The sequence below is a fragment of the Telopea speciosissima genome, chromosome 9 (assembly GCF_018873765.1).
Source record: "Telopea speciosissima isolate NSW1024214 ecotype Mountain lineage chromosome 9, Tspe_v1, whole genome shotgun sequence".
Lineage (NCBI taxonomy): Eukaryota > Viridiplantae > Streptophyta > Magnoliopsida > Proteales > Proteaceae > Telopea > Telopea speciosissima.
The window spans coordinates 63,003,049-63,030,784 of record NC_057924.1 but is presented as its reverse complement, the minus strand read 5'-3'; the positions used below and the strand labels follow the sequence as shown (position 1 = coordinate 63,030,784).

Sequence of the window (27,736 nt, the reverse complement as noted above, 5' to 3'; positions counted from 1 at the left end):
TATTTTTTTGGTTTTAACCTATTAATATTATGTTTTGGGGGCAGTTAGTGTTACGGCTGCAACCCCAATTGTGCAGTTTCTCTTCTTCCTTCTCCTCTCTTTTTCTCTTCTTCTCTTCTTCTCTCTTCTTCTTTCTTTTTCTTCTTTATTTAAATTTACATGGTATTAGAGCAAGGATAGACACTGCTACAGCATTCGTGAAAGTCCTTGTCTCCTTCCTACAGCCTACAATTGAAGATTGACAAGTTTTGAAGATTTGAAGGACTCTCGGCTTCTCTTATATTTTTGTTGAAGGGGTGCAGCACCCTATGCTGTATTTTTTTGGGACTATTTGAAGACTAGTTCATGGCATAAATTAAGAACTAGGTCTTCTTTTTTTTTTCTCTTGTTTGTGGGTGTGTTTGAAGGAATTGGATGAAGTGAAGACTGTTTTGGTCTCGGTTTTGTGGTTTTATTTTTGGTATGTGCCAAGGGTGAGATCGATTCTGGTTTTGTGAGTTTCTTGACTGGAGGTTGGTTATTACTTGCTGCTGGCTCGTGTCTGTTGAGTGTGGCTGCCCTGTTTATAATTTCAGAAGTGTTTGCTGTCCATAATTTCAGAAGTATTTGCTGTCCATAATTTCAGAAGTGATTGCTGTCCATTTATTTCAATCTGTCCAGGACTTCTCTGTGAAGATTTAACTTGTACAGTGAAGCATGGGTGATGCAAAGACCACTGTGACTGAGTTGTCCTCCTCTTCTCATCGTATTACCGAAAGGAAACTTGAAGGGATTTCTAATTTTCAGCAATGGAAATTATGTAGTCCTAGATAGGTAGGAGACCTACTAGGAGCCAGATAACAGGATCATTAGCAAAAGGGTTTGCTGGTTCGAATGGATAGCACTAGGTTTTAGGTTAATTCTAGGGTTTAGGATGGGAATTTGGGAATGGGTCTTATATGACTTTAATATGCAGGTCTAGGGGGTTATAATGGGATAAAAATAATTGGATTTGGGAAGATTTTAAAATTCTGGAATTCTGGACAGAATTGAGTTGCAGGTTTTGGGTTTTAATGGAGTGGAGGAATGGAGGGGATAGAGTGGGAGTTATGAACTGGATTTTGGATTGAGTGTCAATAATGATGTAAGGGATGTATGCTGAAAGTTTGGTTTGAAACTAATGGACAGATTTGAAGTTATGGAGGAATCCTAGTTAGGGTAGGAGTGAGAAGAAGAAGGTTTAAACAAAGTTCAGCTTCAAACTTACTGGATTTGAAGAGATCTTCAATGGCAGCATCTTTGAAGATGAACAATAGGGTCTCCCGATCTATAAGATGCAAGGAGATAAGTAGCAGCCCTCCCGATCTTCACGATGCAAGGAGTCGATTGGAGATCCACCAATCCCTTCACCTTGATATTACTCATAAGACAACCTTGATATTACTCACAAGGCACACTCACGATGGAGCAAAGGCAGCAACAAAGGCAGCAAGCATAAAGCTGAGTTTTTATTAATCAAAATTCGTATGTAATGCTGGCCTCCCTTACAAACTTATATAGAAGACTCAAAAATAGACTTAGACACTAAAAAGGAATGGCCTAACCCTATCCCTAACCTATTAGGTAACTTAAACTGACTAGGAAACTAGAATACTAAAGGAAATAGACTCAAAACATGGCTGGACTTATAGAGTCCTAATCCAGCCCAACTTACATCACATGACCACTTAACCAAGTCACATGATCACTTAAACTGAACCAATTGGATGCAACCAATTTGAACCGATTCAATTAAAAAACATAAAAATAAACTAAGTATTGGGCTAATCCCGTATGCAACCTATATACCCATATTTGAGGCCCATAAAAGTGGCCTATTACATTAGAAACCCATGGGATCAAAGGCCCAACATGTATATAACCCAACCCTAGACTTATTCCCAATGAAACAATCCATATTTGGTGATGAATCTGCATCAGGAAAAAGGTGGTTTGATTGGCCTTGACGGGGCGTGATCAACCGGATCATCTCACAAAGCCAAAGCAAGAAGGAGATGCGACATGGGATACGGTGGATGCAAGAATATTGAGTCAGATGTTGAACTCAATGGATAATCAGATTGCAGACCTGGTTACTCACATTGACACAGTAAAGGAGTTATGGGACTACTTGAATGTCCTCTATTCTGGGAAGGACAACTTGTCTCGGATTTATGACCTATCCCAGGCTTTTTATAAAGTGGATCAAAAGACTCTGACTGTAACCCAATATTTTGCTGAATTCAAGCGACTATATGAGGAGCTGAATTCTATTCTTCCTATCACATCTGATGTGAAAGAGATGCAGCAACAGCGAGAGCAGCGGGCTATTATGGTATTTTTGGGTGGACTACGAAAAGAATGAGCCAGTACGGTCTCAAATCCTCGATGGGGATAAAGTCTCTACACTTTCAAAAGCTTTTTCAAGACTTTTACGGGTTTCTCGTGAGAACAGCCAAGATCCCTCTCATGGTAATGAGAGTTCAGCCCTTGCAGCCTTTGCCAACCGTGGGTCCAGTGGTGGGACAGGTACGGGTAGCAGTGGTGGTAGCCGTGGTCATGGGTCAGGGAACAGTAAAGCACCCACACCTAGTACTTCAGAGACTTCAGGACAAGTGCGCACTTGTCATCATTGTGGCAAAGCTGGTCACATTTAGTGCTTTTGTTGGAAGCTTCATGGTACACCACCTTAGTTTGCAAATTCAGCCAACAGTGATCCGGTGGTTACCCCTCCTTCTAAGCCTGAGGGTAAAACAGTGACTATGTCTGATGAAGACTATGAGCGGTTTACTCAATTTCAGAATTCTCAGTCATCTCAGTTCTCCACTGCTACCCTAGTTCAGCCAGGTAATGCTATTGCATGCCTGTCATCTACTTCTCGTCCCTGGATCATTGATTCGGGTGCTTCGGACCATATGACTGGAGCATTATGTATTTTTTCTTCATTTCATGAATCTTCTTCCAATGTTATGTTAGCCAATGGGTCTCTTGCTAAGGTTCAGGGTACAGGCACTGTGCATGTTACCCCTCCTTTGTCGTTGTCTTCCGTTTCTTACTTGCCCAAATTTCCTTTCAATTTATTATCTGTTCGCAAATTTACCAAAGCTAACAATTGTTCGGTTAGCTTTTTTCCTGATTATTGTGAGTTTCAGGATCTCCAGTCGAGGAAGACGATTGGTAGAGGTCGCGTATCTGGGGAGTTGTATCTGCTTGACGACGCATCCACTGTGGCATGTTTGAGTGTGGCACTTCCTCATCAGATTCATTGTCGTTTGGGTCATCCTTCATTGCAGAGTTTGAAGATTTTAGATAGTCGGTTTCAGTCCTTGTCTAGTTTGCAGTGTGAGTCTTGTCAGTTTGGGAAACTTCACCGTGTAAGTTATCCCCCTCGAGTCAGTAACAAGGCTGTCCAACCCTTTTCTTTAGTTCATTCTGATGTGTGGGGTCCGTGTCCTGTTACTTCTATGTTGGGTTTTCGTTACTTTGTCACTTTTGTAGATGACTTTTCCAGAGTTACCTGGATTTATTTAATGAAGGATCGTTCTGAATTATTTTCCATTTTCTATACTTTTGTGCTTGAAATTCAGAATCAATTTACTACTTCCTTGAAAGTTCTTCGAAGTGACAATGCAAAAGAATATTTTTCTACTCCCTTTAATGAGTTTATGGTTCAAAATGGGATCATTCATCAGTCCCCTTATGCAGATACACCTCAACAAAATGGTGTAGCTTTAAGAACAGACATTTGATGGAAGTTACTCGATCTCTTTTATTTGAGATGAAAGTGGCTAAGGTTTTTTGGGCTGATGCTGTTTTGACTGAGTGTTACCTTATTAACAGCATGCCTTCTTCTGTTTTGGGTGGTGGCATTCCATATTCTTTGTTGTTCCCTTCCCATCCATTGTTTGTCTTACCACCACGTGTTTTTGGGTGTGTTTGTTTTATTCGGGATCATCGTCCTAGTCACTCTAAGTTGGATCCTAGAGCTCTTAAATGTCTTTTCGTGGGGAATTCTAAAACCCAAAAGGGTTACCGGTGTTATTCTTTTGATTTGCAAAAGTACTTTGTTACCGCAGATGTCTCCTTCTTTGAATCTACTCCATTTGTTGCATCCTCGCTGCCTACTTCAGAGATGGACGATGATCTCCCTCTTTATGTTGTCGATACTTGTTCCCATGTGCCTTCGGTGCCACCTCCGACAAAACCACTGGCTGTTTTTCGTCGTCGCCCGCCTGATGCACCGACACATCGCATTACACCTATGGAGAGATACAGTACCCAGGCAGCACCATCTACCACGTTATCCTCGCCTTCAGATCCCACTTCAGGTATTTCCTCCTCTATTACTGTACCTCCTATTTCTGATCTTGATGTTCCTATTGCTACCCGTAAGGGGGTACGTAGTTGTACCCAACACCCTATTGATCGTTTTGTGTCCTATGCTCGTTTGTCCTCTTCTTGTGTTGCTTGTTTGTCTACTATTGACAATTATCCTATTCCTAAGTCGGTGGTAGAGGCCTTGGCTCACCCTGGGTGGAGGGCTGCCATGACTGAGGAGTTATTCGCTCTGAAGGACAATCAAACATGGGATCTTGTTTCTTTACCATCTGGTAAGTCTACTATTGGTTGTCGCTGGATATTTGTGGTGAAGGTTAATCCAGATGGGTCTGTGGCTCAGTTGAAGGCCCGTCTTGTTGCTAAGGGCTATGCCCAAGTATATGGTGTGGACTATTTGGATACTTTCTCTCCAGTTGCAAAGCTTACTTCTGTCCGCATTTTGATTTCTTTGGCTGCTATACATCACTGGCCGTTATTTCAGCTAGATGTCAAGAATGCGTTCTTGCATGGGGACCTCCTTGAGGAGGTGTATATGGAGCAACCTCCTGGTTTTGTTGCTCAGGGGGAGTCTGGTAAGGTGTGTAAGCTGAGGAAATCTTTGTATGGGCTGAAACAGTCACCGCGAGCTTGGTTTGGCCACTTTACAGATGTTGTGCTGGAGTTTGGTTTGACTCGGTTTGAGAGTGATCACTTAGTGTTTTTCAGGCAGTCAGATGCAGGGAAGATATTTTTGGTGGTTTATGTAGATGATATTGTTATTACAGGGGATGACTCTTCAGGTATTGAGAGCTTGAAGACATATTTGGGACAGCAATTCCAGACTAAGGACCTGGGACGACTGAAGTACTTCTTGGGTATTGAGGTAGCTCAATCAAGGAAAGGGATTTCGCTCTCACAGCGAAAATATGTGCTTGATTTACTCTCAGAGACAGGGTTACTGGGATCTAGGCCTTTGGATACTCCGATGGATCCAAATGTGAAACTCATGGAAGAGGATGGGGATGTTCTGGATGATCCAGAAAATTATCGAAGGCTTGTAGGGAAACTCAACTATTTGACTGTGACTAGACCTGACATCTCTTTCTCTGTCAATGTGCTGAGCCAATTTATGTCCTCCCCTAGGACAGCTCATTGGGAGGCAGTTATAAGGGTGTTGTGATATGTTAAGAAGGATCCAAGGCGTGGTCTCTTGTATTCTAATCATGGTCATAGAAGGATTGAAGGGTTTACTGATGCGGATTGGGCAGGATCTCCTATTGATCGAAAGTCTACTTCTGGCTACTGTGTCTTTGTTGGAGGGAACCTAGTTTCATGGAAGAGCAAGAAACAGACTGTAGTAGCTCGGTCTAGTGCAGAGTCGGAGTATCGGGCCATGGCTCATGGCACTTGTGAACTAATGTGGATTAAACAGTTGATGACTGAACTTGGATTTGGTGATGATTCTCCTATGCTGTTGTGGTGTAACAGTCAGGCTGCCATTCATATTTCTAAGAATCCAGTGTTTCATGAGAGAACGAAACACATTGAGGTCGATTGTCATTTTGTTCGTGAGAAACTGCAGCAAGGGATTATTTCCCCTCGCCATATTCGCACTAGGGAGCAGCTTGCTGACTTGTTCACCAAGTCTTTGGGAAGTATGAGAGTGAATTACATTTGTACCAAGCTGGAGCATAGATCCCAGCTTGAGGGGGAGTGTAAGGAGTAAGGGGGAGTAAAGGGGAATCGTGAATAGGCTGACGCTAGCCTATTCATGATTTCTCTATATTTGGGGGTAGTTTTGTCTTTGTGTATTTTTTGGTTTTAACCTATTAATATTATGTTTTGGGGGCAGTTAGTGTTACGGCTGCAACCCCAATTGTGCAGTTTCTCTTCTTCCTTCTCTCTCTCTTCTTCTCTTCTTCTCTCTTCTTCTTTCTTCTTCTTCTTTATTTAAATTTACATGTCTCACGTGTTTATTTATCTTCATTATCTCTTCTTCTTTCTCAAAGTTACTATTCATGGGTACCGTTCAGTCCGATAACAGTTTCTTGTATCCTTATTCTTTCCCTATTTTTCTTCTATTTCTTCAAACTCCTAACCTTTTCTCACCATATTTCCTTGTAGTTCAACCTTAAAAATTTCAAAACCAATGACTGTCCTACATCAGCTCTCTTTAGGAGAGACTATGGAGAATCCAAATTAGAATCTGTCATAAGTTGATTGATGTTTTCATGATGTTATTGTGACTGGATGATCAGGGCAAGCAGAACATTCACCCCCCCCCCAAATGAGTAATCAGCTAATCATCAGCCAAAGAGTTAGTCAACCTCCTCCAAGAGAAAGAACAGTTACAACCAAAGCGAGAGACCTACCGTTCCTAATTGGAACAAGAACTTGGGTACTAACTAAAAAAACAATATTTTCTGCTTTGGGTGATGCAATTGTAGAAGTTTCAGATAATTTTACACGACCTTTCCTTACATGGTGCCGTAGAGATCCAAAAACCACCAAAATGTAAGGCATTGCGTGGGGAAATTGCCTGACAAAGGTACTCATTTGTGGCATGTACCAGAGGAGACATACAGGGCAGCACATTCTACATCATGTTTGACTTATATAAGCAGGATGAGTAGTCAATAGACCAGCTATTTCTGAATTGAACTTGAGCAAAGTCAATCTAGCACCATTTCCCGGCGGTATTTTATTTGACATGGAGTTTCCCTAAGGATATTCCTGAATTGATGCAAAGTTGCATATTCTTGTGGATGGATGTTCTTTAGCTACCCAATGGAGATTATGGGAGGAAAGAAATGCAATGCTATTTCAAGAATCAAGATGTCTGCTCAGATTTTATAAATAGAAAGCAATACAATGACAAAAATGCACAAATGGTAGAAGCTGTGATTCTTTAATTTCTTTAAATTGGGATAGGGAGAGCATCGATCTCATTAGACATCATCACACACACACAAGTCCACCAGATATTGGAGGTTCCATTAGATCAAGGATGGGACAACAATGAGAGATAGGGTCCGGAAAGGGACTCATCCATAACTGAGTTGACTTCTTCAGAATTTGGTTTGGGATATGCATTTGAGTAGAGGAGACGAGAATTTGATAGAGGAAGGTGATTTTGCTAATGTAACAGGTCCGATTATGGGTTGCTAAGGGCCCACAAAACTAATAGAAAGCCCAAATTAAGTGTTAAGAGGACCAGATTTAGAACTCGATGCTTGGATGTCTAAGGCAGACCCCAAGCCATATATTTATAATGAATAGAAAATAATCAAAACTGTACATAGGCGACGTGGGACTAAACCACATACATAAAACAATGAAATAATAAGGAAAAATGTCCAGAATACCCCCACGGTATTCTGGCCCATATATCAACACTCCCCCTCAAGTTGGAGCATATATATCATGCATGCCCAACTTGACTAGTATAGGATGAAACAGCTTGCAAGTCAGCCCTTTAGTGAATACATCAGCCAGTTGATCGGTAGTCTTGACAAAGGGAACACAAATGAGGTCAGCTTCAAGCTTTTCCTTGATGAAATGTCTGTCAACCTCCACATGTTTAGTGCGATCATGCTGAACAGGGTTATGAGCAATGCTAATAGCCACTTTATTGTCACAATAAAGCATCATCAGAAGATGGACAGCAACACCAATATCCTGCAATAATCCTCTCAGCCAAAGAAGTTCACAAATGCCTTGGGCCATTGCACGAAACTCGGCTTCAGCACTGGACCTTGCCACAACATTCTGCTTTTTGTTGCGCCATGTAACAAGGTTCCCACCCACAAAGGAGCAATAGCCAGAGATGGACTTTCTGTCAGAAGAACCAGCCCAGTCGGCATCAGTATAAGCTTCAATCTTGAGGTGACCATTGGGAGATAAGAGAATTCCCTTTCCTGGAGCAGACTTCAAATTCCTCAAAATACGACGGACAGCATCCATATGAGAGGAATAGGGATCATGCATGAATTGGCTCACCATACTTACAGCAACCGCTATGTCAGGTCTGGTGTGGGAAAGGTAGATCAGTTTGCCCACTAACCGTTGATAACCACCTTTGTCAACAGGTTCACCCTCTTTCTCCCTAAGTTTTGCAGTAGCTTCCATAGGAGTATCTGAAAGATGACAACCTAGCAGCCCTGTCTCAGTCAATAGATCAAGGATATATTTTCTTTGCGAAAGAAAGATGCCCTTTGAAGAGCGAGCAACTTCTATCCCTAGAAAATATTTTAGAGAACCTAGATCTTTGACCTCAAACTCACGGCCAAGGAGAAGCTTTAAATCCCTGATAGCAGCATCATCATTACCAGTCACCACGATATCATCCACATAGACTATGAGAAGAGTAACCTTATCACCAACTCGTCTGATGAACAAGGTGTGATCAGCATTGCTTTGCTTATAACCTGCTGTAATCATAGCCTTATGAAACCTGCCGAACCAAGCCCTAGGTAACTGCTTCAACCCATAGAGAGTACGTTTCAACTTGCAAACTCTGCCCTAGTCCTGTCATCAGAGAAGCCTGGTGGAATGTCCATATATACCTCCTCCTCAAGCTCCCCATAGAGGAAGGCATTCTTCACATCTAGCTGCTGAAGATCCCACCCAAGATTTGCAGCACAAGATAGCAGCACCCTGACAGTGTTGAGCTTTACCACTGGTGCAAAGGTCTCCTGATAGTCAACTCCATAAGTCTGAGTGAACCCCTTTGCAACCAGACGTGCCTTATACCGATCCACTAAACCATCAGCCTTCTGTTTGACCACGAAGACCCATTTACATCCCACTGGTTTTTTCCCTGGAGGAAGAGTCACAAGATCCCATGTGTTATTTTTGTGTAGTGCTCTCATTTCTTCCAACATTGCAGCCTTCCACTTTCCATCTGTATATGCTTCCTGCCAAGTTTTAGGAATAGAGACAGAAGAAAAAGAGGATACAAAAGCACGGAAAGAAGGAGAAAGAGAACTATACGAAACAAAGTCCTAATATGGGATGTAAGGTGCAAGTCCTAATACCTTTGCGATGAGCAATAGGTAGGTCGGAAGGAGAGAGATTACTAGGAGATGAAGGATCCGGGTCTGTAGCCGGCAATTGGATGGGTACTGGTGCTACAGTGGGTTGCAGCTGCCCTCTGTTAGATCTGCCCCTCGTATAGGTGATGATGTTGGAGTTGTCAATTCTCTTCTGAAATTCACCAATGGTTCTCTGGACTGGAGTCAGCTCCCCCTGTATAGGAGCATTAAAAACACTATTTTCTATGGTCTCCCCCTGTACAGGCATGGTTCAAAATCTCGCGATATTTCGCCGCGGCGAAATATCGCTTAATTTCGTATATCTCGAGCTTACCGAGATGCGAAATCAAGTCGAAATGAAAAAATACCATATTTCGTCGATATCTCGTGAGATATCGACGAAATATGGTATTTTGGCTTAAAGTGTCACGTGAAGGGGGGCTTTAATACAATATTTCGCAGATTTCGGTCCATATTTCGATCGAGAGCTGCATTTGCTAAGGAATTTCAGTCTTTTGCCTATTTTTCCACTCTTCCAAGCTCTCATCCAACACTCTAACCATTGTTCAAGCACATTGTTGTCGGATTTTCGCTGGTAAACTCATCGGAGGGTCATCTAAGCTCATCATCCAAGCTTTTTTCCACTATTTAAGGTAAATTCTATTCCTCTAAAACTATTTTTTTGAAAAGACTATGTACAAATTTTGTTGGATGGTGATGATATTAATATATGTTAGACACCGGAGGCCGATCTATAGCCTCACGGTGTCGAAATTTTTTTTCCATATGTTTTTTTTTTTGTAATTTTCTGGTTTTAAAAATTCATTTTCCTACTATTAAAATAGGAAATAATTAGGGGTAATATGACTTAGATGGTAATGAATTAAATATATGTTAGACACCAATGGCCGATATACGGCTTCACGGTGTCGGATTTATTTTTCTGCTCTTAAATAATTATTTTAATTTTCACACATACCACTCCATTGGCATCGGATTATGGTGCATCACAACCTTACGGTGGATATGGATATGGATCATCATCATATGGGCGAGTTTAGTGGGGTAGGGGACTATGACTACGCGTCCGAGTCCCAGGGACATACTGGATCATCTTTTGTAGATAACATCTTTGCATACCCTAGCGGGCCTAACTACCAACCTCACCAGCCATACATGCAGCCAATGCCATCGCCTCTTGCGCCGGCGCCAACATCATATCACAGTAGATCATCTTCTTCACGGACTGGATCGATTGGTAACCCTAGTTTATATCCTAGGATAGGTTACCTACAGTATGTTGATGATTCCATTTACGTGACACTTGTGGATGACTACACTCGTTTCTTCTCCGATTCTATACCGTGGTCCACATATGTCCTTCAAACAGAGAGCAATGGACGTCGACTCTAGCGAGGCATGAGTGGGATTGATCCAAGGAGGCACAGCAACTACTATTAGCAGTTTAGCACTTGTAATTTGTAACTTAAGTTGTGATTTCATTGATCTATGAACTTGTGAGTTGTGACTTGCGAGTTGCGAGTCTTGTGACTTACTAACTTTGACACTTAGTGTATTGCCTTTAAGGCTTTAAGCGAGTTATTGAATATTATGGAGTTTATGAGAATCATGGCACTCATCAATGTGTATTGGCTTTAACTTGATATGTGATGAAGTTAAATACTATTATTAAATATTAACTGCCTAATCTATGTGTATTTAACTATTTATACATTAGGGTCGGCGACTGTATGTCAATCAAGGGTGCAAGCCCAAAACACCAATTTGAATTCACATTTTTACAATTTTATGGTTTAAATGTGTTTATTAAGCTTAAATAAGGCTGTCCATGAAGTTTCAGGCCTAGATATGGCCAAATACCCTCCGAGATGGACCCCCGAAATATTGCAGAAAAAATGCAATATTTCGGTCATATTTCGCGATATCTCGGATATTTCGGATATCTCGGTAGGCCCGAGATACCGATATATCGCGAGATATAGTACTATGTGTACAGGATTCCCATTAGGTGAGGGAGGAACAGCCAAAGGAAGTAGGGTATCCAAAGTAGGCTGGGCAGCAGCCGTGGGTAGTGGTAAAGGAGGCTGGACAGCAGCCGTAGGTGGTGGTAAAGTATCCAAAGTAGGCTGGACAGCTGCCTGAGGAACCTCTGGTAGAGGAATCTCAAAAGGCACATCTTCACTAAAACTCTCCCCCTGAAGAGGTGGCGAAGAATAGTAAGAAAGGGACTCATGGAAAATAACATCCATGCTAACCATGGTACGACGGGAAGGGGGATGGTAACACTTGTAACCTTTCTGGGTCGGAGAATAACCCAAAAAAATACAGCAAAGGCCCCTAGGTTCAAGTTTGCCAAGAGATCTAGTATCCCTAGCATAACACACACAACCAAACACCTTGGGGGGCACAATAAAGGAGGAATTTCCCAACAAAATATCAGAGGGGCTACGAGAGTTAAGAACTCGAGAAGGCAGCCGATTGATGAGATAGGCTGCAGTGAGTACCGCATCCCCCCAATATTGAGATGAGACATTCCTCGCAAACATCAAAGCCCTGGCCATCTCTAACAAGTGGCGATTCTTACATTCCGCCACACCATTTTGAGCAGGGGTATCAACACAACTAGTTTGATGAAGTATGCCATGGTCAGCAAGATATTTTTTAAATTGAGATTCTGTATACTCCGTTCCATTATCACTTCGCAATACTTTGAGAGTGGCCTGGAACTGAGTTTGAATCATCTTATGAAAATGCTGAAAACATGAAAATACTTGATTTTTTGTGTGTAAAAGATACACCCATGTATTCCTAGAATGACAATCTGTGAAAGAGACAAACCAACGATGGCCAAAAATAGACGGTTTACGACTAGGGCCCCAAACATCGGAATGTACCAAATTAAAACAAGAACTCCTTTTATTAGAAATTGGATAAGTTGAACGTGTTTGTTTGGCCAGAACACAAGCCTCACAAAAAAAGTCATTTTTAGTACGAAGGGTGACCAAGCTAGGAAATAAATGAGCTAAAATTCCTAAAGGGGGGTGACCTAACCTAGAGTGCAACTGGTAGAGTTCAGAAGAGACCATGGAGTTCTGGTGTAGCGGAGAAGGCAATGGTGGTGGAGAGAAGCGACCATCATCAAGCAGGTATAGCCCACCGTGCAATTTACCCAATCCAATCATCTTCTCAGATTCCAGATCCTGAAACATACAATGAGAGGGAAAAAAAGTGACTTTGCAATTAAGATCACGAGTAATACTACTAATAGAAAGAAGGTTAGTAGTAAAGCTAGGAATGTGTAAAATAGAGGACAAGGGAAGAGAAGAAGTGCAGTTGATGACTCCTTTTCCAGAAATGGCAGAAAGGGAACCATCAGCCACCTTGACCTTGTCCTTCCCAGAAGTGGGGGAATATCTATGAAACAAGCTAGAAGAACCGGTCATATGATCTGTAGCTCCAGAATCGATGATCCAAGGATGGGAAGCTACAGAAGCACAATGACCCCCACATGCAATACACGACCGGGCAAAGTGTGAACCTGAAGGAAGCGAAGAAGCGCACGAGCTGATGTAGTAGAGGCGACGACGGAAGACACGAGCATACGTAGGAGTGCATGTAGATCATCCTGGGATAGACCAGGTGTCAATAGCGGGGGCTATAGTAATACTTTCAGACTGATGGGCCTTGGTCTTTTGCTTTGTCTTTGTCTTGGCAGCCCGTTTTGCTTCAAAGTCAGCTGGTTTCCCATGAAGTTTCCAGCACTTCTCCTTGGTGTGATAGGGTTTATGACAGTGCTCACAAACAACAGTCCTTGTGGTAGAATCACCAAGAGAAGCAGTGCTGTTAAAAAAGAGATGTAGAGAATGCTTAAATGATTAATTCGATCATTCAGGCCCTGTTTATATAGAGAACAGAATTACAACTGAAAATAGAAACTTAACTCAGTCCTAGTCCTACTAGGAATTCCTAATACAATTAGGAATCCCAAACTAGGACTCAGCTGGGGAAAAACAATAAAAGGAAATAAAAAATAAAGAAAAAGAAACATAAATAAAGTAGAACTAACCACCCTAACTCAACTAGGACTAATCCTAGTAAGCTAGGACAGGTAGGACCAATCCTAGTGGAACTAGGACTGCTTACCGGCCAGGGTAAGCGAAGCAGCCTATTTCAACACTCCCCTCAAGTTGGAGCAAAGATGTCGATCATGCCCAACTTGACTAAATTGGGATGAAACAATTTTCCAGGACAATCCCTTGGTGAAGATATCGGCAAGTTGATCTGCAGATGTCACAAAAGGAATACAAATCAGCCCATCTTCTAACTTCTCTTTGATGAAATGCCTATCCACCTCAACATGCTTGGTACGATCATGCTGTGCAGGATTGTGTGCTATGCTGATTGCAGCCTTGTTGTCACAGTACAACATCATAGGAAGACGAATAGGAACACCAAGATCTTGTAACAACCCTTTAAGCCAGAGTAACTCACAAATACCCTGTGCCATAGCTTGAAACTCAGCTTCGGCACTAGAACGGGCAACAACATTTTGCTTCTTGCTACGCCACGTGACAAGATTTCCACCTACAAAGGAGCAATACCCAGAAATAGACTTGCGATCTGCAGAACCAGCCCAATTAGAATCAGTGTATGCTTCTATCCGTAGATGACCATGCGTAGACAAAAGAATTCCTTTTCCAAGAGCTGACTTCAAATAGTGTAAGATACGAAGAACAACCTCCATATGAGAAGAATAGAGATCATGCATAAACTGGCTTACAGTACTCACGGCGACAGCAATGTCAGGACGAGTGTGTGAGAGATAAATCAACTTCCCTACAAGTCTTTGGTACCGACCTTTATCAACAGGCTCCCCTTCTTTCTCCTTGAGTCGAACAGTAGGGTCCATAGGAGTATCTGAAGGATGGCAGCCTAGCAACCCGGTTTCAGCTAATAAGTCTAGGACATACTTCCTCTAGGAGAGAAAAATGCCTTTAGAAGATCTGGCCACTTCAATCCCAAGAAAGTATCGTACTTTTCCCTAGATCTTTAATCTCAAATTCTTATCCAAGGAAGGTCTTCAGTCGTTTGATCTCATCACCATCATTACCAGTAACTACTATATCATCGACATAGACTATAAGAACAATGAGTTTTTCACTAGTCCTCTTTATAAAGAGTGTGTGATCAGCATTACTCGCTTATAGCCCACGAAATCATAGCTTTGTGGAACCGCCAAACCATGCTCGAGGTGATGCTTCAGCCCATAAAGTGCACGCTTGTTTACACACTTTTCCTTGGTTTACGTCACAAGAGAACCCTGGTGGGGCGTCCATATACACCTCCTCATCCAGTGCTCCATTTAGGAAGGCATTTTTACATCTAGTGCTGCCAAATCCCATCGAGTTGGTGCGCACAAGATAATAACACATGAACAGTATTCAACTTTGCAACGGTGTAAAAGTTTCCGGTAATCAATGCCGTATGTCCGAGTAAACCCCTTGGCCACGAGCCGTGCCTTATACCTATCCACAAGTGCCATCGACCTTCCTGTTTCACCACAAACACCCATTTGCATCCAACGGTTTCTTCCCATGTGGAAGAACCACAAGCTCCCATGTGTTATTTTTCTTGAAGGCCTCCATTTCTTCCATCATAGTTTGCCTTCCACTTTCCGTCTGATAGAGCTTCCCACGATGGTTAGGAATACGAACGAGAAGAAAGAGAGGAAACAAAAGCATGAAAGGATGGGGAAAGTGAGTTATAAGAAACAACATGAGATAATGGGATGCTGCGTGCAAGTCCTAACACCTTTGCGAAGAGCAATAGGTAATTCAGGAGAAGGAATATTACCAGGTGGAGAGGCAGGTTCTAGATCCGGGTTTGGCAATTGGATAGGTACTGGAGCAACAGTTGATTGAACCTGCTTATGTTTCCTTCCATAGGTCTTCACAGTACGGTCATCAATCCTCCTCTGAAATTCACTAATAGTCCTCTGGATAGGAGTCTGGACCGGGGTAAGTTGCTCCTCTTGAATAGAGATAGTCTCCCCCTGTATAGGAACCTCTCCCCCGAGTCGGGGAAATCTTGCAGACAGGGCCGAATCGGTTCGGACTCGTGGTAAACAGATGAAGTGGAGGTGGAGAGTCAATAGTCGGCACATCTTTACTAACACTCTCCCCCAAGAGGTGGGGACACATAATATGAAACATGTTCATGAAAAAAAACATCCATGCTAACAAAAGTCCGGCGGGAAGGAGGGTAATAACACCTGTACCTTCGGGTAGCGAGTAACCCAAGAAAATGCAGCGGAGACTACGTGGGTCAAGTTTACCAGGGGACCTTGTATCCCTAGCATAACAAACGCAGCCAAACACCTTAGGTGGGACTATGAAGGAAGAAGAGCCAAGTAATAGCTCAATAGGGGCCTTGGAAAGAAGAACCCGACTGGGCAGCCTATTAATTAAATAGGCTGCGAAGAAACACATCTCCCCAATAAAGGGAAGGGACATTGCGAGCAAACATAAGAGCTCTAGCCACCTCCAAGAGGTGGCGATTTTTCCTCTCGGCCACACCATTTTGGGCTGGAGTGTCAACACAGTGGTCCGATGGAGGATTCCATGGGCAAGAAGTATTTTGGGCCCGACCTTAGTATACTCTTTCCCATTGTCACTCCTTAAAATTTTAAGAGTGGCGTAAATTTGGTCTTAATTAATTGATGAAAGTGCTTGAAAGCAAGAAAAACTTCATTTTTGTGTGCATAAGGTATACCCAGTGAACCTAGAATAGCGATCAATGAAAGTGACATACCACCGATGGCCATCAGGGAAGCTTTCCTACTAGGCCCCATACATCAATATGAAAGCATATGAAATAAGGAAGAGGATCTCTTATTAGAAATAGGATAAGTTGAACGTGTATACTGCTTAGCCAAGACACAAGGTTCACAAAAAAGTCTTCCTTATTACAATCCTTAACTAATGCTGGAAATAAATTTGATAAAGTTCCTAATGGGGGATGGCCTAGTCTAGAGTGCCATTTATGTATTTCGAAGAGAAAAGATGCCGAAGGTAAAGACGAGTAGGTGTAGGATCTCCATCAAGCGGTACAATCCGCCATGCACTTTACCCGATCCAATCGTCTTCCCGAGTCCAGCTCTGAAAAACAAGTGAGTTGGAAAAAAGTCACTTTACAATTTAGGGATTTAGTGATCTGCTAATGGAAAGAAGGTTAGTTGTAAATTTGGGAATATGCAACACGAGATGGCGGGGTAAGGGAAGGAGAATAACCAATGGATCCTTTCCCGAGATGGAGGAGAGGGACCCATCAGCAATTTTGACTTTATCCTTACGAAGCGGGAGAATATGTATCAAAAGGCTAGAAGAACTGTCGTGTGATCGTGAACACCGAGAGTCTATGATCCATGGAGTGGATACTACCGATGCACAATGACCAAGAAAAGAAATACATGCGGGCAAAGAAGGAACCTAAATTGGCGGCAGACGTAGTAGAGGCGACGGATGTGTTCAACATACGACGGAGAGCACAGGAGTTCTTCCGAGAAAAACCGATGTCGTGATAGGAGTTGGGGCTACACTTTCGGTGTGATTGGATTTGCTTTTAGACTTAGCACGTCCCCGTCTGGCCTCAAAATCAGCAGGCTTGCCATGTAATTTCCAACACCGAGCCTTCATGTGATATGGTTTGTGACAATGCTCACATTTCACGGAGCTCTTTAGTAGTGGTAGCACCAACAACATCAAAAGAAGTAACGGAGTGGAGGCAACGATCGATGTGCTGATCGCTCAACTTTGGGAGTAATCATCATGCCGCCCTTCTTGTCTCTTCACTGTGAACATAAGAAAAAGTTTCCTCTAAAGTGGGGAAAGGAATCCGACCAAGGACGTGTACCCGGATAGGATCATAATCATCATTGAGGCCAGCCAGGAAATCATAGACCCGAAACTTATCAACATAGGAATGATAGGCAGTGATGTCAGTAGTAGTAGTAGTAGGTGAAAACCTAGCATAGTGATCCAATTGCTGCCATAAACACTTGAGGGCAGCATAGTATTTAGTGACAGACAGCTCCTGCTGAGTGGTATGTTGGAGTGTCTTCCTGATGTCATACACCTGAGCATCATTACCTGAACGGCCATAAGTTCCCTTGACAGCAGTCCAGATCTGAGTATCAATGTCAAGGAGTAGATATTGACTGGAGAGGTCAGTGGTCATAGAATTCGTAATAAAGGACATCACCATAACATCATTGGCAGCCCATTTAGTACGGGCAGCACCTTCTTCAATAGGTTGTGTGGTGGTGCCAGTAAGATGGCCAGTGAGTCCCCTACCAGCCATAGTCAAGGAGATAGATCTGGCCCAGATGAGGTAATTTGATCCCTCAAGTTTAATAGCTGCAGCATAAGGGAGAAATTCTGTCCGCGGCTGAGAATCAACTCCAGAGTTGGCCGTGGTTACATCTGAGCCCCCCATATTGCAGACAAAACAGTATAAAAACTGAAAGATGAGTCCCTTCTGTAGCAACAATAACCAGCCCTAAACAAAAATCGATAGTTAGGGTTTTGAGGAAACCCTAGAAGAGAAGTCGATTGAGATTCAGGGGTTTTCAAGTCGTAAAAAAAAATTGCAGAATCTGTCTTCAAAGTTGATGCAGATCTGTGCAACAAACTGCCCACGCAGAGAGGATAAATAAACCAGATCGAGAAGCAGCAGGTCTTGAATATTTGTTCAAAAAAAACCTGGAGAGTGATATGGATATATGCCTCAATGGTAGGAAGAGAAACAGAGGCAGCAGCTGTCCAGAAAAACCTGCAGTGTTGGATCCCAAGAAAACCAGCCTGTAATTGTAAGAGAATCTGATCTTCAATAAGGGAGAACTCCAAAAAATTTTGCAGAAGTGTGGGCAGCAGCTATCGATCAAAGAACTTCTTAAATCATCAATTGTTGAGGTGAAAAATTAGGGCAGCATCTACAAATCACCTCATTAGATCTGCCCTAAGTGGAGAAAAACCAGAAAAAGTGAAGAGAGTTGAGTGGGGGGGAAGATGGAGATCGAGTGATAATGGAAGGAGGGTGGGGGCTAGGAACCAGGCTAGATCCGAGAGACTAGCTCGATACCATGTTAAAAGAGAGATGTAGAGAATGCTTGAATGATTAATTCGATCATTCAGGCCTGTTTATATAGAGAACAGAATTACAACTGAAAATAGAAACTTAACTCAGTCCTAGTCCTACTAGGAATTCCTAATACAACTAGGAATCCCAAACTAGGACTCGGCTGGGGAAAAACAATAAAAGGAAATAAAAAATAAAGAAAAAGAAACATAAATAAAGTGGAACTAACCACCCTAACTCGACTAGGACTAATCCTAGTAAGCTAGGACAGGTAGGACCAATCCTAGTGGAACTAGGACTGCTTACCCCAATCGGGTAAGCAGTAAGCAGCCTATTTCAACAAGTGCTATTAGGTGCAGGAATAGCAGGGCAGCAGCCTTGAGAGCTGATCACCGTGCAATGGGAGGATGCAACATGGCAGCCCGACGGTTCTCTTCAGAGGACACCAAGGCATAAGATTGTTCAAGTGTGGGAAAAGGCTTATGGCCCAACACTTGAACACGAATCTGATCATACTCCACATTTAAGCCAGCCAGAAAATCGTAGACCCTAATCTTATCCACATGCTTTTTGTAGGAGGCAATATCAGCAGCTGTACTCGGGTGAAAGTCAGAAAAATGGTCCAGTTGCTGCCAAAGGCTGCGCAAGGTAGCATACTACTTGGAGACTGTCATCTCTCCCTGAGTAGTGTGAACGACCTTCTTCCTGATTTCATATACCTGGGCATCATTGCCCAGCTGTCCATAATTCTCCTTGTAAGCAGCCCAAATTTCCGAAGCTGTGTCAAGGAGAAGAAAATTGTTCTGCAGCTCTGTAGTCATAGAACTAATCAAGTAGGACATAAGAACTCCATTGTTGGCAAGCCATTTGTCCCGAGCAGCTCCAACCTCAGTAGGCATAGCAGTGGTTCCCATAATATGACCAGTAAGGCCACGGCCAGCAATGGCAAAGGAGACAGACCTAGACCAAAGCAGGTAATTTGTACCATCCAACTTGATTGGATTAGGGGAAAAAGTAAGGTAATCTAGTTTGTTGTTTCCATCACCCACAGAAGTAGCAGTCGAATCCTCAGAGTCACCCATGACGACAGTGAAGAATTCCAAATCGCAGATAAGGGCTGTTGTGAAGAGAAATCCAAGAAAACCTCCAAGATAAGGGCTGCAACAATGATGAAAGCCTTCTAATAATGAAGGAATAAATATCTCCAAAAATCAGCAACACCAGACAGAGAAAACCTTGAGATCGATTTTTTCAGGGTTTTGAAAAAAACCTTGAAAGGGCTGAAATCGATAAGATGAATTGAGGCCTTGAAAACTGACTGGATGAGGCTGAAACTTCAGTGGAATTAATCTTGAACAGGGGAGAATCACCCCCCAAAAAATCAGAAACAATTGATAGATGGATCTCCAATGTCGACTATTATCAGGGTTTTGAAAAACCCTAAAAGTGTGAAGAGATATCGACCTTGAGGGGCTGGAACTTGATGCAGGTGCTCGAATAATAATCTGCTGGGTCTGGAGCTCCAATATGGTGAACAAATTCCTTGCTGTATAGAATGGATCTGTCCAATGAAGGCTGAAGTCTTCAATATTCGCAGCAAAGAGGCCAAGCACCTTATCGATCAATCTTCGTATCATGGGATGAGATAAAAAAGGAGGGCAGCAGCTGGATCAATACATCACCTCATCAGTGCTGCCCTATGGGACAGAGAAGAACAAAAGGAAGAAGATAAGAGAAGAGGAAAGAAGAGGAGGGGGATCGAGAGTTAGAGAGGGAAGGAGACCGTGGATGGCAATCTGAGTTCTAATCCAGCTCTGATACCATGTTAAGAGGACCAGATTTAGAACTCGATGCTTGGATGTCTAAGGCAGACCCCAAGCCATATATTTATAATGAATAGAAAATAATCAAAACTGTACATAGGCGATGTGGGACTAAACCACATATATAAAACAATGAAATAATAAGGAAAAATGTCCAGAATACCCCCACGGTATTCTGGCCCATATATCAACATTAGGAATATAGGGGAAATTCTGTAATTATCTTGAAATTCAGAAACAATCAAGTGAATAGTAATGGAGTTAAAGATATAACTGGAAACAATTACTTAAAGGGGGGGTATTTCTGGAATATAATAGAAGAGAGGGAAGTAATGGAATAAATTAAAGACAGGAGGGGCATTAATGTCAATTAATATATGTCGAAGAGGATGTTGTCTTCAACCTCTCAACCCCGACAACCAGCGGAAGAGGTCGAGCCACGGTTTTAGGGCTAATTTTCCAACTTTTAACACTATTGAATCCTTCCAAACATAGTCTCAATGGACAACAAGCAAACTGAAGAGAACTTCCGAAACAAGAACCTGGTGGTAGAAGGTGAACCACGCCTGGGTTCTGATAATGTCTCACAACAGGGGATTTGGTTTGAGGCAGGGATCTAAGGCTTGAATAGCCCTGGAAAGGAGGTCTAATCCCTGAAATATTAGGTCGGTCTTCTCAGATCAGCAGTTTCGCTAGCAGGGAAGAGAAACAGTAACAGGGATGTAGAAGAAGGAACAGGGAAGCAGGGAAAGAAGAGAAGAGGAAGGGTGGGGGGAGAGAGAGAGTAAGGAGGACGTACCTGATATGGAAAGAGGAAAACAGAGATGGAACATGATTACACCACACAGGTAAGCAAACCCAACTTTCCTTCATTCAATTCTCCTCTTCATCATTGGTTACATGCAAATATATAAAGAAAAAGAAATAAAAGAAAACAAAGACTCCGATTCTAAGACAAAAACTAAAATTGAATTGAACTCTACCTCCTGTGTAATCTACTCAAAGTAAAACACAATAAATAAAGGAATAAAGATTATAAGACAACTCTAAATAAATAAATAAATCCTACCAACCTGTGTTAGACCAAAAACCCGGGTTGGGCCAGTTTGGGTTTCCAAATCAGGACACGTTGGTTCCAACCACGCTAACGTTACTGCATCAATCTCCCATCTTGTTAGTTGCATCAGATTTCTTGCTTGCAAGCTGAACTTCTCACTCCAATGGAATCCCAGATCGGAGAATGAGATTCCAGATGATTTGTCTAGGTATGGGTGGTCCCTTAATGCTTTGTAGTGGGCCTAGGATTACCATCTGAACAATATATTTTCCCTGTAGCCCCTTACAGTGATGTTTTCAGATGGTGCAGTCCACCATCCTCCCCTTGGAAGATTGTACTATTCTATTAAGTTGTTTTATCCAGAGAAGAATCAACACTACTGTCAGCTATTTTTATATTTTATTCCACCTTAAAAAGGAGATAAAAGAAAACAAAATGATTCTAATATTTTAACAATAAGATCATCGGATAGTGGGGTGAAAAGTAGCAAACCCCCAAAGCACTCAATGTATCATGTGTATATACCGTATGAAAGTGTTTGACATCCTCCTCGAAGATATAGGCAGGAGTCAAATCAGTGCCTCCACCAAACCACCACTGTCTAGGTGCTCCAGGAGCATCTGCATTCCAATATTTTGAAGATGCATTATCAACACTACAAGACTGAATGACCATTTGTTCAAGATCGAAGTAGTAATACTATTTAAGATAGCATTCAGTCTTTCCAGATCTATTGAGGTTAATCATGTCAAAATAAAAGGGGGGGGGGGAGAAAAATGGTCTCTACAAAAATTTCAAGAATTTTAAAACCAGAGAAGAAACATACAGCAGTGGAAAGGAACTTGATTTATTAAGGAGAAAAAATTCAAGACTGTTTAAAGGAACTCAGTCCAGCAGGTTCTAATTGATGTATTAAGGTGGATGCAATTCAGGAGATTGCCAGCATTTTTTATAAATACTACCATTCATTTCATTTAGCTAGAGTACCCTTCCAGCACCTTTGGTGAACAATGCATTCTATTCCTGCATAAATGCATCTAATCATCCCAACAACCAATCACATTAGAAAGGGAAAGGATGTGGTGACCAGTGGATACTTCAATTGAATTTTCTTCCACAAGTTCTATCTTGCTCAATGACTTGCCAGAGATCCCTAATCAACATTTCATATTTATACATGCAACAATAATTATACTCTCCTTCAATAGGAGCAGTAATGGGACAGTATCAGATGCCTTTCTGGTTGGCAATTGGCTACTTTATTCTGCAAATGGACATATAGAAAGGAGCAGAAAACTGGTGGCAACGGGTAACTATGGCCAAACACGGATGCAAGAATTGGGCAAAGGACAACAATGAGACCTCCTAACAGCTATGGGCTCAGGACATGGACATGCACCATTAAGGGTGTAGAGTAGATTGTAGGCCATGAGAATAGGAGGAAATTCTGGATGGATAATTATCTAGTGTGTAGCGAAGCTCTTCCAGTGTAGCATGCAACAGTGGGAAGAGTGGACCACTTTTGGTCATCCAAATTTACAAAGAATCTAATATCAGTAATAAGTTGTTAGCAGATCTGAATTAGTGAATAATGCTTGGATGATCAATGACTGATCCCAAGCTTGGTATTTATAATGAATTAATCAAGATTACATGGACAGAATTGCCCCCAGAGTAGCCGACTCTAATATAGAGTCGGTTGTACATAAAGAAAAACATAATAAAAAGATGAAAAGACCAGAATACCCCCACGGTATTCTGTCCCATACAACTGAGAAAACGGATTTGAAGGGTCTCCCTCCCCTCTTTCTCCATGAAAATGGGGGAGGGGGACCCTCCTATTTATAAGGGGTGACCCACCGATCACGGCGACGTGGATGACGTCACTTTGGTGACGTCCGTCCTTTCCACGGCGCCATGGTGACCCTTCACATCATCCAGTACTCTTAGGCTAAAAATGGGCTTTTTGGGCCATTTTAGGTCTGTTTGGGGGCCTATTTGCCTTTCTTTTTGGGTCTTTGAAGGGTTACGGGTACGATACTTTCCATCCGTGTCCTGCTATCATCATCGCCAGTGGTGCTGACAAAATTTCAGTGTCTACACCAACATTTGGAGCCCTTCTGCAGAAAATTTTTAAGTTGTGGTATTTGTTTGTCTGTGCATTCAAGTCCATTGTCTCTCCCCCCCCCCCCCCCCAAAAAAAAAAAAACTTTCGTTGATTTTCTTTTTCCTTTTCTCTTCCAAATCCTGCTACCCTCCTCCTAAGTTATGGATATGTCTATCAAAAGAAATCAATTCCAAAGACACAGCCTCATGCTCAAGAAGTGATAATAGCAATAACTGCAGTCACCTGAAGTTAAGCCACGCAGAGGTTACCTTGGTCAGTAGTTGTTTGTTCAAGAAAAATAACAATAAAAACACAATGACCTGTCACTTTGCTAAAAGTAAAGCAATGAAAAGCTTAGCTTTTTCATTGTATTGAGAAAATCCGGCATTGGCTATAATCATACGTTCTCAGACACTTCAACCAGGGTATTCTTTAATTTTCCATTGGTACTGTGGAAATCAGGCAGAGACGGAGTGTACTGCAAGGGTTGATTTCTTAAATTAAGGTTGTGCAGTATCAAAGGAATGGCATTATCAATTGACCATTTGAAACCCCACCCCAGTGACTACCACTCTTTTCCTCTTTCTTTCCTCTCCTCTTTTTGGACCAATATAAGAAAAAAATGGAATACACCATTGTTTTTCGAATGTGGACTTTAAACAAAAGGTATTACAATATCTGAACCTAAAGACACTTTTGAACTTTGAGTCCATCAATCCCTCAGTTACCTTTTGAGCTAATCATACTAGATCACACCTGTAACTCTCGTAGTAAATAGAAACTAAGCATACTAGATTTCACTTGATGTATCAGAATATGGATTCCAAAATCTTGGGATTGCTACAAAATCCACAAAAGAAGTAAAATGGAAATATGGAAAATAAGCAGATCTAAGTTAGAAGTGTCTTTTCCAAAATGCAAAAACTAAGAGACAACTTGAAGGGACACCCACAGAACATATGTTTATAGAAGAAAGATAACAATAGAGACAGATATTCAAGGACTAGATAAATGAAAAAGGCAATAAAATTTGCAAGTGGAGTACCTTTTGGAGCATCTGTTTCAAAGTACCGATAGTTAAAGTGTAAAGTTGGCGCAAAAGGGTTCTTAGGGTGCAAAACCTGACAAACAATAAAGAACGAACAAAAAAAAAATCAGATTTGAAAGATAGACATATACATCATCGTACGGAGCTAGACTTTGTAATGTTTGCAGCAAATGCATTTTGAAATTCTGGACCAGTGCTTATTTTCAGAACTGAATACACTGCTATAACATATATAGTGGCTGCCCAGTCAAGCTCTAAGGAAGAATATGCAACAACTGAACTTTTACACTGAGGAAACGACACTGTCAGAAAAACAAGATATACTTGATTATCAGAAGCAACAGATAAATGCATGTACATAAGAAGAATAAAAAAACAAAATCAGTCAAAATCAGCAAGATATTTCCAATTTGATAGGAAGTAAAATTGGCTATTGTCATTTAAAGTTAAACAATCTCAACTTCAATCCATGAGTGAACAATTTATTAGTAGAGATATTTCCAGTAGGCAATCACTTAGGTGTGGCAACTATTATGCATGCTCTTCATACCATTATATATAATATTTTTCCATCAATAGGGCAAGTACTCTCCTATCCCTCCCCTAGGATTTTAAGAATAGTACTGCAAACCTAATTTCCCATGAAACACCAATTCAGAGGGCAAAAGTCAAATCTTGCTAGGGTGTTGGTTGATCCGCTGTGTATAATAGTAGGCTGGATCAGTCTCATTCAATACTGATCCAAACTGGTCGATATGAAGTGGGAACGGCCAATCTTAAAAAACTAATGTCCTTCATTCACTACCTTTCTCTAACATTCATTTTAGAATATAGAAATACATGAGCTGCACAATAGAATGAACATATATGCAGATACTTAAGACCCATATCTTTAGGAGAATCTCTTATTCTGCTCCTTTTCTTTCCCCTCATAAATGAATTCTCATCGTGCTCTCTTTCATTATAAGCTTCCAAACATATGATATATGGTGTTGTAAGACCTGTATCTTCAATCTATTTTTTATGCCATGTGGAGAACGGACATTTCTCAATGCTCTGTTGCAAGCACCTGGGAATATTTCCCACACAGTTCATACCATATTCCAACAAAGTGGCATGGTCTAGGTTTTCCCACAGAAAAGAAATCCGAACAGAATAAACAGATAATAAAAGGCTTGTACTTATGGCCCACAGAGACAGTCTTGAACCATTCCTTCAATCCAATTGCTTCAATAGAATTCCTAAAGTGCTGATCAAACCCAGAAAATCCAAAATGTACCACCAGAGAAATCAAATTAAAAGTGAAAAAGGTTAGAATAACCTTATCCACAAGTCAAGGGAAAGCATTAACATAGTCACCAATTCAACCACCTAGTCATTAAAACCATAATTTCAAATTATTAAACCAAAAAAAAAAAAAAGTCTAAAATTTTCAATCTAAACTATTTGAATTGTATATCTGTCTCGTCTCATACAAATAAGACTAAAAAAATATCTATTAAACTACTTTAATCCGCAAGTGAGTTTAGGAGCTACATACCGAACTGATTCCGGCTGCGAAAAAGGGTACAGGGCCGGGCTTCTCCACCGCATTCTCACCCCTGGCAGCTCTATAAGCTTCAGGGGGCATCATTCCATACACAACAGACACATTAACACCAGCTTTCTCCCACACCCCACCGTCCTGCAAAACTCTGCTGATACCGCCACCACCGCCGGCCCTCGACCACACATCTTCCTTGAACTTGCCGCCGCCATCCACGGCCTCTATGGCCGTGCAGACATCATCTTGAGCATCTCTGATCATTTTCTCGAAGCGAGCCCTAACGGAGGACGATGGACCATCGGATTCACGGAGAAATGTATCTGGGCGTTCATCCTGTGGAGTCTCTTTCTCAATGGCTACTGCTGATCGGACGCTTAAGTTGGTTCGTTTGTTCATCGATAGAGGTGTTTTCAGAGATGGATTTCTGGGGAAGAAAGAGAGAGAGATGCCTCTAAGGGTGGAAGAAGACGAAAAAGAACAATAGGTAATAGGAGGAGAAAGATGAGGAATGATACTGGAAGAAGTAGACATAATTGAGGTCGGCATTGGTGGAGATGTTCAACAATAATTCGCGTTAGATAACGAAAGAGTGGGGGGAGAGTTGGGCAGAGATGGAGGAGAGGAAATGAAGAAAAAGGGTCCTTATCGAAAATTTTCAAAGGGTGTTTCTATGGGCTGAAATTTCCATCGACGGCACTAGTTTGGTACTATACCTGCCCAGCGACTCCCAGAAGCAGATAAGAAAAACAGTTTCAGTTGGAGAAGCATCCCTTTGAAATTGGGAATATAGGATTTTCTTCCCCATGTCCATGGATGACATGGCATGCCAGATTTTAACCTGATAACGTCAAATGTTTCTTGCAATTATGTTATTTCTGTTTTTATTATTATTATTTTCATAATCTGGTTCATTTATAAAAGTTATAAAAAATACATAAAAATATACTGGTTACATGTACCAGTTCCACTTCCGCATTCCACATTCCACATTCCACATTCCACATACAAGTTCTGTCGTATCTCTGTTTCTTTTTTTTTTTAAAACACCAAAAACGATTTTATTTTGAATGTTGTCATATACATCGTTTCCCGAGTCCTCGCGATTTATTTTATTTTTTTGATAAACAGAATTTATTAGCGAAGGAACAATGTTTTCTGCAAAATCAAAGTACAAACTAATACTAGGGGGGGGAATGAGAGAAAGAGATACATTGAGATTCGCCTCCAACGGAGGCTGGACAGTCAGCTATAGAGTTACCCTCATGAAGAATATGAGAAGTAAATTTCATCAAAAAACTAAATCAGAAACATCCAATCGGCCACAATGGGAGTGATGCGCCAAGAGATGGATTGAGCTTTGCCATAGAGGATCTGCATGATAAGGAGATTGCCACTTTCTATGAATGATCTTTTTAATATTGAGAGACATCGCAACCAAAATTGCTCTTTTGGTGGATGTTGCTTTTGCTACCAAAGCATAATTCCAACCGATGCCTTCTAAAAAGTAGCAGAGAAAAGCATTGGAACTTCTACAGATTCCTCTGATACCTACTTTGCCTGGGTTTCCTTGGCTGGAACCATCCACGTTGAACTTGAAAAATGGAGTCAATGGAAGAATCCATTTTACAAGT

At 41.6% G+C, this 27,736-nt stretch overlaps 1 protein-coding gene across 2 annotated transcripts in view; it reads right to left on the bottom strand.

Moving 5' to 3' along the window:
* The window catches only part of LOC122640478 (oxygen-dependent coproporphyrinogen-III oxidase, chloroplastic-like), a 29,628-nt gene extending 2,923 nt beyond the window's left edge, over nucleotides 1-26,705 (bottom strand). Inside the window, exons 1-3 of one of the 2 annotated variants that reach the window (XM_043833688.1) lie at nucleotides 26,100-26,705; nucleotides 24,557-24,632; nucleotides 21,930-22,024 (exon numbers count right to left, since the gene is read on the bottom strand). In XM_043833688.1, coding sequence (XP_043689623.1) covers nucleotides 21,930-22,024; nucleotides 24,557-24,632; nucleotides 26,100-26,651 — 723 coding nt within the window. In that variant the 5' untranslated portion in view covers nucleotides 26,652-26,705. The remainder of the gene's footprint in view (nucleotides 1-21,929; nucleotides 22,025-24,556; nucleotides 24,633-26,099) is intronic. The other variant, XM_043833689.1, reaches the window with a different exon arrangement.
* Nucleotides 26,706-27,736: the final 1,031 nt, after the last annotated feature.